The sequence below is a fragment of the Pavona decussata genome, unplaced genomic scaffold (genome assembly GCF_977016875.1).
Source record: "Pavona decussata unplaced genomic scaffold, jaPavDecu1.1 SCAFFOLD_241, whole genome shotgun sequence".
Taxonomy (NCBI): domain Eukaryota; kingdom Metazoa; phylum Cnidaria; class Anthozoa; order Scleractinia; family Agariciidae; genus Pavona; species Pavona decussata.
The window spans coordinates 168,323-179,187 of NW_028145646.1; the positions used below are offsets into that span (position 1 = coordinate 168,323).

The following is a 10,865-nucleotide window of genomic DNA, read 5'->3' on the forward strand; positions in this document are numbered from 1 at the left end:
GAATGTTACGAACTCACAATATGAGCTCCCAGTTGGTGGTAGAGCACTGCAAGGCATGGGTTCGAATCCCGTTCACGCCTGAATTTTTTTCAGGGTTTCTTTTCGCAACTGCTTAAGTTGCGTACTTACTGCGAGGATCTTTCTTCTATTTTGATAAAATACTAGCTGTTCGATTAGCCTTGCATCTTTCAAGCTTTTTTCTTTAGTCCATTGCTGATCCTGATCCACACGATGATCCAGTAACAAATTGCTCCTGTTTGTAGAACTGGTCCTGGCTAAGTTTATAAAGTCAATAGAACAGAAACTATGGCACGAACAACTGGTCAAGATGACATAGTAAATAAAATGACAGCGCTACTGATGATGAATGGCGCACTAATCTCGTACCCAGATCTCCCACGGTCAGGCGGGAGGAAGATCTCACAATTTCAGATTTCCAAACCTGCAGTGGCTGATCTAGGTACCAGATTAATGACGCACTTGCGCAGTAGGGGTGTTTATAGGAAGGAGGTGATTATTGTGGTAGGGGCGCTTATCCTATTATAGGAAATTAACTCTTCATGAAATTAACGCGAATTAAGTCTCTCTCCTGTGCAAAGGCCTCTTTCGCGCTCGAGCAGAGACAAAAAAGGGACTGGAGAGAGTGAAATAACGAGGAGCGTGGTGACGATGGGAAGGGAGAAGAGAGAGAGGAGGCTCCGCTTTTCTCGCTCTTCCCGTCGTCCCCCGCGCCCCCTTTTACTCAATTGCCATTTTTTTCCCATTTCCTTTCTGATTTTTTTTTCTTTTTTTACGAAGGAGCCTCTACGGAGGAGAGAGAGGCAAATTGTAAAAATGCGCGTTAATTTAAGTCCCGTTAATGGTTGCTAATTTTTGTGAGCGTTGATTTCGACGACCTTAATTTCCATCATTTTAATCCCAAATTCAGGATCCAATGCAGACATTCTTGATACCTTGAAAACAATATCTTTCCTTTCCAAGGGAAAACGGCAAGGTCTTTGCCGAACACAAACTTCCCAGAGGGATTCTGTTTGCTCTACAATGAGATTGGAGTAACGAGAAAGAAACCCTGCGCTTGTTTATAGATGATGATATCCACTCATACATGCAGCGAGCAAAGACAAGGCTCAGTCTCGACACGAGCAAAAAAAGACCTTTTGATCTAGGATGGGTTTATGGCTCAGCTATCGTCGAAGCTTCTTGAAGAGCGACTGAAAGAGCTGAACTCATCAGTGTCACAGTTGTCCCCAAAAACATGATACATCTTCTTCAGCTTCTAGATATTACAAAAGATGTGCGTTGAGTAAATATTTCATGTCCTGTATCTCAGATGTAATGCCGTGTAACCCTGAGAAAGGTGTTACAACGATCGAAGTTCATTTAAAGTTGCCAACCTTGAAGCCCCTCATACCGAACTCGACAAACACTTGAGGAAGGTGTGCGAATGGCTTGCAACAGAAAAGGAAAACGCGTCATGCATTTTCACAATAAGTTATTATTGTATCATGGACGCTGTGAAAAACGCTCAAAGTGGTCAGAATCTCTCTATATATTAATCCCTGTAGTTCAGGGCAGAATTTTTAAATTCAGTGTCGAAATAAATTTGTCCCAACAGTGTGGCAACAAACTGTGTTTTGTGTGTTAGTCGCGTTCAGAGTCGCCTCATTTTCAAATTTTACCCCTACCCCCCTCCCCCTTTCGCGTTTATTTCCTTTATTGGAAAGCGGTACGGTATCCACTGGAAATCATCCAGTTCGCAATCCCCCCTCATTTTTTCCCGCCTCCCTCGTTCCCCGCCGCGCCGGCCATGCAGGCTAATTCGAGCCCACCATAAAACATCATTCGGGCAGCGGGTGTGCGCTAAAAACAACATGGCGGCCAAGAGAGTGTTCGAACTAAACGAAGCTTCGGTAAGAAATTCTGTTTTTCGTTTAGTTGTACGACTGATGTAGTTGTATCAGTATGATTAAACTAACATACATGAACTACGTTATCAGATTGTAGATTTGAAAGCTGAACTTATTCGCAAAGAATCGCAGTTCAAACGAGAGAAACTTGGATCTGAACAGAAAATCAATCGACAACCCAAGGTACTTACACAGGGTTTTTTTTCCTTGCAAACACTCCAGCTTGTTTTTCTGAATTTATCAGGAAGAGACAAACCATGCTGGAGTATCACGGCTTGTTGTTGTTGTTGTTGGCTTTTCTAGAAGACAATGATATACTAGTAAACACAAGATACTGACAGACCTGCCAACTCTCCAGGTTTTCCCGGGTCAGTCTCCAAGTTTTTCATCAAATCTCTCGGGAAATACCTACCGTGGCCTTTTTCAAATATTTTCATTAATTTCGTTATTTTCGAGATGTCAAAAAGGAAAATAAAACAAGAAGTGGATTTAGTGTTGTTATTTGAGCCGTTCTTGAGCAATGAAATTTATAGGATATTGAACAAGTATTGTCATTGGTCAGAAATCAACCAATCAAATTGCACAATACATGGTATGTAATTGCTGTTCTAAACGAGAGACGTCTGAATTGTTTGGAGGGTATAACGATTGTGCCTTTTTTTTTCCATTGAACGTAATGAAAATTAATGTTGAAATTACAGTGCAAGGGGCAACCCCCCCTCCCCTCCCCTCACTGAAGCCCTAAATATAGACTCGATGTCACGGCCCTCAGAGGCTGTTTGCTGTTGCTGACACGGTTCTGCTGGCTGCCCCTGAAGATTTCTAGACATCTCCAGATTTTTGTACTCCGGGGGTTGGCAGGTATGGATACATGTACATTAGTTTTCCATCAACTAAGCAATGAGAAATACAAGAAGTATTTTTTCATAAACCACTTGTGTCCAGCCCATAAGTTAATGCCTAAAGATCACATCACCAATTTTTATTGTGGGTGGTAACTGGGATGAAATTTCTAAATTATGCTTAAGACTGTCATTAGAACATTTATAGTCCCGCAAAACTGGGTCAGCCCAGGTACCAGACTCCAATGAACAGGCACTAGGTGTAATCTCACCAGTTCCCCAGTCACATTTCTTTTTTTAAAATGCTGTTAATTTATGAATGATAATAATCAAATTGGAAAGATTTCTGCACAGCCCCACATTAATTATACATGCATCAGTCTGTCAAACAAACCCTCTTACACAAAGAACAAGGAATAGAGTTTGAGTCGCAAAATGTATACATAATTAATGATGGGGCTGTGAGGAAATCAAGCCTTGTCATTTGATATAATGTCATAATAATGTGATGTAAACCACTGAATATCTGATAGCATTGGTGCCATATAAATTGTTTTTATCATTATGGTTGAAATTATTTCTGATTCCTGTATGGTCACATGTCTCTTCCAGAAGCCTCCCATCTGGGCAAAGGTTAAGAAAGAAACCAAAACAGCGAACTCAGTGACACCTACTAAACAAGATGAGCTGTCATTAGAAGAACAACAAGCTTTGCAAAAGTCAAGGTAAGCTGTTGGATAAGTAAACATGATTAATTTGTAGATGAAAATTTGTCAACTTCATATTTCCCTCCTTATTTCTATAGACAGGTTTTGGAAGCTAAAGCAGTATTGTATGAAAAGATGGCAAGAGGGGAAATTGAAGGTGAATTTAGTAAACTATTATTAGATTCTGATTACCGGTAAATTTAATAAATTCTATTGTGTTGGTCGTATTTGACTGACTGCATTGTGAAGTTCCAGAAAATACGTTGTACATATATCTATCCCTTCTCACAGAAGGTGGGTATTCTCTGGTTCAACTCATTTTTACAAGGTAAATGCTCGTAATGTGGAGAGTAAGTGTCAGTCATCATGGTTTGAAATGATAGCTCAAATTTAATCATTTGTCCCTCTCAGCTCCTGTCTCACAATCGTGAACCATAGATATTGATAGCGACGTTTCGACCGTTACTCTGCCAGTCATCAGGCATTGTTGTTGTCTGGCTGTGTAGCAATATAAGTAGCACCATGGTTGATGGTGATTGGTGCATTTTGATCCTTGCTATGGTTGTTAGTGATTGGAGGAATTTTTTCTCTCTGTAGATGAAGATGATGGCGAAGATGGTAGCAGGTTCCTGGTAGACTTCCACAAGAAAGTGTATTCAAAGGTGAATCGTTGCATTGATACTTACTTCTTGTTACCTTGATTAAGCAGCCATCCCCAATTGACCCTTTAAGACATAGTGGCAACATACATATTCCCCTTACTACTGTACATTGATGGCTTATGGTACTGTATACTTGGGAGAAATATTTGTTTTCAACATCAAGGCAACTCATCTTGGTGATAATTATTTTACTCTATTTCCATGGCCTATGTGTTTGATGAAGTAGTAATATTATAGGGAGAATTTATAATTATTATCAGTTAATGGTCACTGTTGGGTTGAAAGTGTTAAGCACCCTCCGCCACCCTCCACCAAAGAGCTCTTGTGCTGTCATAGGAACAAGAATAACCACTAACACCTCACCAATGAAACATGTGCTTAAAAACAATGCACAAGAGAAGAGAGTATTGAATTATTCTTACTACTTTACATTTTCCAGAAAAGAAGTTACTGACAGTACTGTACTTCAAAGTTCAAAATCCAAGAAAGTTTGTTAATGAGAATGATGAATTACAGTCAACCCTTGCTTGTCTTGCAAAGTTTATTAATGTTGAAAAGTCTGAAGTACAAAAATTTGAACTAAGTGCCCAGGGAGCTTGTCTGAGGGAATATGGTAGTCATGTTTATTTATCAACTTCATTTAACTAGTTGGTGAATTCAAGGTCATGTCATTCAGTATTTGTGCATGTTGCAACTTGAACTCGTCTACAGCTGTCAGTGAAGCCCTTTTGTTGAGGAGCCTTATTAATTTGCTTTGAATTGGCAACAAGCTTGATTATACACAACAGAAGGTAGTTCTGGTGATGATGATGATGATGATGATGATGATGATGATGATGATCATGACAATGATGATACCGCATTTTGACAGGAAGAAGACACTCAGCAGGATTCAGACGGCTTGAAAGATGAAGATATACCACCTCCATCAGGACCTGAGGAAGAATGGTGAGGAAACATGGTTCTCTTCTCTCTCATAAGAAATAAATTATTAATTAAATGTAGTTGCATTTAATATCTCATTCAGGGTTCCCATGGTCATGAAAATGTCATGAATTTTGAAATTTGTATTCCAGGCCTGGAAAAGTCATGGAAATTCGAAAAATAGGCCATTTCTGAGTTTATTTGAACCTCATTATGAAAGCGAGTCTTCATACATAGTATTTATAATGAAAATTAGTTTTCATTCATATGTAGACAAAACAAATTTTCATATGAAAAGCTTTGCACTTAGCCTCACTTTCGTAATGAGGTTCAAAGCAACTCAGAAATGGCCTATTTGTTTGGGTCATGTAAAAGTCATGGAATGTCAGATTTTTCCCAAAATTGTTTTTAGCTGATTGTTAAAAAGTAAAGGAATATAGGAAACTTTGTGTAAAGCATCAAAACATTCAGCCAAATGAATGTTTTAAATGATAATCTCCACCATTTTGTTTGTTCAAAGTGAGATGTTGCATTGTAATTGTGATACATGTATGTTTGGAAATGAAATACTGCCTTCCCCACTCAAGAAACTGTGAAAAGATTGGTACGAGTTAGGGATTGTGGCAGTAGATGGGCCGACGAATAAGCGCATTTTTCGGCGTTTTGCTTGGGTCACTTCAAATCACTAATCAGCCTTTTTGCTTGCAGAGCTCTTCAAATTGTTAAAAAATCTTTTTTTTTTTTTCATACCTTGCAGGGTTGACTATGTGGACTCATTAGGGAGAGCCAGAAGATGTCTCCGTAAAGATCTGAAACAACTACAAGACATGGACAAGGATATGAATGCCACAAAGAGGTACGTATATGACAGGCTCTGAAACTATCAGACTTCTTGGTCCATGCACGTGCAATTTAACAAAGAAAATGAACGAGATGACGAAAATTGACGAGATTAATTAAAATCCTTGGCAATGCTACAGATTTTTTGAATCAGGCCGATTTTTCCCCCGCGCTGCTGCACCAACAGGAAAAAAAAATCGGCCGACAGATTGTAACGCGTGTAAATTGGCCTATGTTTTTGAACCTGCTAATTGGACCAGTAAATCGGTACGTGAAAAAAGTCCATTTCCAAGTTGTTATGAACCCCATTATGAAAGCGAGACTAAGTGCAAAGCTTTTCGTATGAAAAACAGTTTTGAAAATGATGTATTATTCAGTAATGACACAGGCAAACTTGGAAAAAGAAATTCCGAGTGCTCCTATCAGGAGTCGAATCTAAGACCTTCCGATTACTATTTTGGATGCTCTACCACTGAGCTACAGGAGACTCGTGGGAGCTAAGGTCATTAAACTAGATTTATGGGACAAACATCCTGCGTACTGCTAGGATTGGAATGTCAATGAGTGGCATATGCGCAATGAAATCTTTTTTTTTTTTTTTTGCATTTGAATGAAAACTAATTTTCATAATAAAAACATTGCACTTAGCCTCACTTTCACAATGAGGCTGCTCGGAAATGGCCTATTGGCCTAAAGGTACATGTATACCGAAAAACCATTTTCCTTCCCCCAAACTACGGCCAACGGGGGGGTGTGAGGGGGGTTTCGTAGAACTACACACACGAAATGGCTACATCATTCTGCTACATGTGTGTGCTTGTAGTCCACCAACTTTGTTATCTGAAGACATGAGGAGAGAGCTGATGAGGCAACAGTGGGAGAAGGAAGAGGAAGAAGCCATGAACAAACCTGTTGGACCGGTTCATTATCAAGACATACGGTTTGATGGTGAGTGTTATTGGTCTACCAAAAAAAGGCAAAAACTGTAGACAACAATGCAATTCTGACGTGCAGTATAAATATTAGGGACGGCGACGAGAACGTCAAAAAACAAAGAGTTCAATGAGCAAAACAATGGTTCTGCACGTGCGTTAAAAAATTAGACCATTTCTACAACTACGCGAAACGATCAAATTCAACATGGTCACAAGACGGGGAATTTTTCTTTCTCTTTCTGGCCTTGAACGCCGTTGCCTACTAATCATGTTCCTGGATGATTGTTCACATTGGACACGTTGAACGGTTTAGAATAATCACAAAGTATATCAGAATATTTATATTTATTTCTCTTGACATTTTCGTTGACGCATGCGTAAGGTTCCTATTGATCACTTTACGGCATGGAAGAACTGTAAATTGCGACTGCACAACCCCTGTATCCGTGTGGATGCGTCAATTGGCGAGGTATTCTGCTGTTGGCCATCGTGCAGTTAGGGTAAAAAAGGAGACAGAAGTAATTTAGAAAGCAGAAAAATGTCGTTGGTTAAAAGCAAACCCTACTGTGCATTATTAGATATCACTGATTAATCACGTGTGGTGCCAAAATTTGTTTATTTGTTTGTTTGTTTTTTCGTGTTTTTGTTTTTGTTTTTGTTTCAATGCTTAATATTCTTTCCACTAAAAAATTGCAGTTATTCTTTCTTTCAAGTTCAGAAGTTATACAGCTGTTTCAGTTAACATTGTCGGATTTGAGAGTCTCAAGCTTACGCGACAAGATCGAAAGGTAGTATGGGTAGCCGTGTACTATCTCGCAATTTCCGGCACTGCAATTTTACGGTTGGCGTTACCACAGGATGGGAGAAAATACAATAAACATTTACCGCTGTGATATGTTTTCTGAAGGAATGAGCCATAGCTGAGTTTGATAAAAGTGTCGCATAGGCTTTCGCCGACAAAGTTAATTGAATTAGCTGCATGCAAAGAAACAATCCTTTTAGAAAGGCCAATAATCTTAAATGGACAAATAACCTACAAAGTTGACATGCAGGGTCTGTCAGAGAAGAGAGCAGTTTTTGTCCGGCGTTACGAAAACATTTTCAAGATGCGCTTCACTCACCAATGCTTATAGTCTTATGCTTTACTTTCTATATTTTCCTTCTCTTTTATTTTCCATTTCGTTTTTTTTTTTTTCTTATTGTAGAAATTCGTAATCACGGTGTGGGTTATTATCAGTTTTCAACCAACGAGGAAGAAAGACAAGAGCAAATGAAGACATTAGACAAACTGAGGGAACAGGTACAATGCTTCCTTACTCTGGAAAGCAAAAATAAATAATACAATTAAGTGTTTGGCATGACACGAGCAATGGAGAAATCTAAGTAAAGTCCCGACGGAGTCAAACGCATGAGCTACAGAGGAAAAAATGCCACTTCGGAAAAAATATGCCTTATTCACATCCAGCTAAATTCGTTTAAACCACTCAAGCTTTCGATTCTATCACGGAATGTTTTTAACATCTTGTTTTCTGTTTTATTAGACCATGGACCAGCGTGTCCGGGCTCAAAAACTGAAAGACAAACGGAAAGCTGCTTTGGACGCTCGACTCGCCAAAGTGCGAGAAAGAAAACTTAAGAAGCTAAAAGCTTCAGGTGAATTGAGCGAGGAAACATTGGAGGACAGTGAACAAACTGAAAAGAAAGAAGATAATTTATCAGACGGTGCTGGAGAAACGACAGTAGGGAAGACTGAGAGAAGAGAAAAAAGTGTTTCTGAATTTGATTCTGGAAAAACGATAACAGACGCAGCTGTCGAACAAAGATTACTTGATGGTCAAGATGAGACAGTTCCTTCTTCTCAGAGGCCGAGGAGAAAAGCTGAATTACCAGAATGGGCGCAGCACAGAATAAGTAAGTGATGTCGAATGTGAATGTGTGAAATAATCATATGTGAACTGTGAACGAAATATTTTATGGTCGAAATACCCTTGTAGTACTACCGTAACTATTGTTCCTTAACAATAGACTATTGTTTTGCAACAATAGTCTATTGTTAAGGAACAATACTTGCTGTAGGAGGGTCTCGTGAATTTGGCCCCTGGATTGTAACCACTCCCAATTGTTCCGTACATTCTGCTAATTGTTCCGTACTCCATCAAACGGGTTCAACTCCTGCGTGAGTTGAACTTTACCTTATAGTATTCTCTTATTTACGTCGGCCTTGAGCTGCAATCAAGCCTGAGACTCTTGAAAAGCCACACATTTGGTTCTTAGAGAAGGAAATAATATGTTTTGTACATTTTCTTTCACAGAACAAACCGACCGACCTCGTCCATTATCACGCACTGATCCGCGAGCAGAAAGAGATGAGCAGTTCGCACCTCCAGCATTCTACTACGAAGAGAATACCGGAGGACAGACAACTAAAAACACCAGAAAGGAACCACCTAAACTGTTCCACAGCAACCATAATAGACAAGAGTTTAAAAGCGAAAACCGCAAAACACTTCTTCAAGGACAACAAACCGAACACCAACCTCAAGAACAGCAAAATCAATTACAACAAAAATCACTACTCCACTCCCCTGAGTTTCCACCTCTTCTCCCTCCCCCTCAGGAATATGTTCAACCCGTGTGGACTGGATATCAGTGGCAACCGCCTCCGAACATGCCACCGCCACCTTTACAACAGCAATTACCATGGCAACCGAACTTTCCTTTCAACGTTCCACCACCTCCGCTGTCGGTATGGCAACCCAACATGCCTCCATGGCAACCGCTTCAGGGCCCTCCCTCAATGGGATCCGGCCCCTTTCCTAATCCTCATGCTGGTTGGTATCAAAATTCTTCAAACTCTAACGCCTCTCTCCTTGGGAGAGGTCGGGAATCAGACTGTACTCCGGTGGAGACGGCAGAAAAAGTAGAGACAGAATCTGAACGCGAAAATAGTCGAGAAAGAACAGTGCCCTCAACGCAAGAAGTGGCTGACTTTGTAGCTCAGCTTCGTTCTTGAATAGCACCTTAAATCCTGGTCGCTCCTAGCTGATACCATTAGCGGGTGTCTGTGGACTTTTGGTATATTGCTTGACAGCATGTTGGTACTGTAAGAAGATTTGAGATTTTGGTCACGCTTAGGAAATATTAGAGAGATTTAGAATCGCGTTTACGGCAAACGTGAAATTCGTGTTCACGTTTTCTTAAAAAGATGAGTACGTAGATGAAAATAGAGCAAATATTTTATTCTGGCTTTTGATGGTAACGCAAAACTGCTCAATTTTAATGAGAAACTGAAAACAGCGAGCAACAAATACAGGATAAATATGGTCACGTGGTTACTTCTGCCGTTTGCCGTAGACGCTAATCTCTCTATTATTACCATTGGTAAACGTGTATTGCTGTCATTCAAGGCAGCAGGATGGTTATGTTCCATGTAAACAAGGTGCATGATGACTTGATAAGTACATTTTGAATTGAGTAATGCGTAAATTAGGAGCGCAATAAATATTGTGAAGCCAAGAACACGAGAAGGAAATGCTCTACCCCCACGCCCCCACCCCACCTTTGTTTTCAAGTCTGCAACTCGCGATATGACATTTGCCTGAACATTCTACAGCAGAAAAGTCCAAGGTCGTCCGATAACAGTGCGAGAAGACCATTAGCGCGGCATTCGGCTCCCAACACAATTGCCTCAAAAATCGTGTCTCAGTGGTCGCTTTCCTTGCTTAGTTTCTGTTAATTTTCTTTTTAAATAGAGCTTTATGAAATTATGTTAACTGCACCCTTAGCTCTCCCATCGCGTGAGCGTAGGTTTTGTTTATTGTTGTTGTGGTCAAGCCAACACTGTGAGATCAGATTAGTAAGCCTTGGCTCCTTGAGTGCCAATACGATATTTATCAACAGCCCACTTTTACGATATTATTTTGAAATATTAAATTTAGACATCCGCTCCACCGAGATAACGGCTATATTGGAAAAACTCGCAGTGTATTTTATTCGGCACGCTTAGACTGTCCATATCGTTAGATTATGCGATAAGATGAAATATGAA

At 39.9% G+C, this 10,865-nt stretch overlaps 1 protein-coding gene across 1 annotated transcript; it reads left to right on the forward strand.

Annotated features, from left to right (window-relative positions):
* The first annotated feature begins 1,861 nt into the window (after positions 1–1,861).
* Positions 1,862–10,292, forward strand: LOC146457523 (uncharacterized). The gene is made up of 11 exons (XM_085091859.1): positions 1,862–1,910; positions 1,998–2,090; positions 3,362–3,474; positions 3,555–3,613; positions 4,054–4,118; positions 4,990–5,066; positions 5,800–5,898; positions 6,706–6,830; positions 8,023–8,117; positions 8,359–8,728; positions 9,130–10,292. Exons 1-11 carry the CDS (start codon positions 1,872–1,874, stop codon positions 9,828–9,830), a joined length of 1,836 nt encoding a protein of 611 aa, XP_084947985.1. The 5' UTR covers positions 1,862–1,871; the 3' UTR covers positions 9,831–10,292.
* The last annotated feature ends 573 nt before the right edge of the window (positions 10,293–10,865 follow it).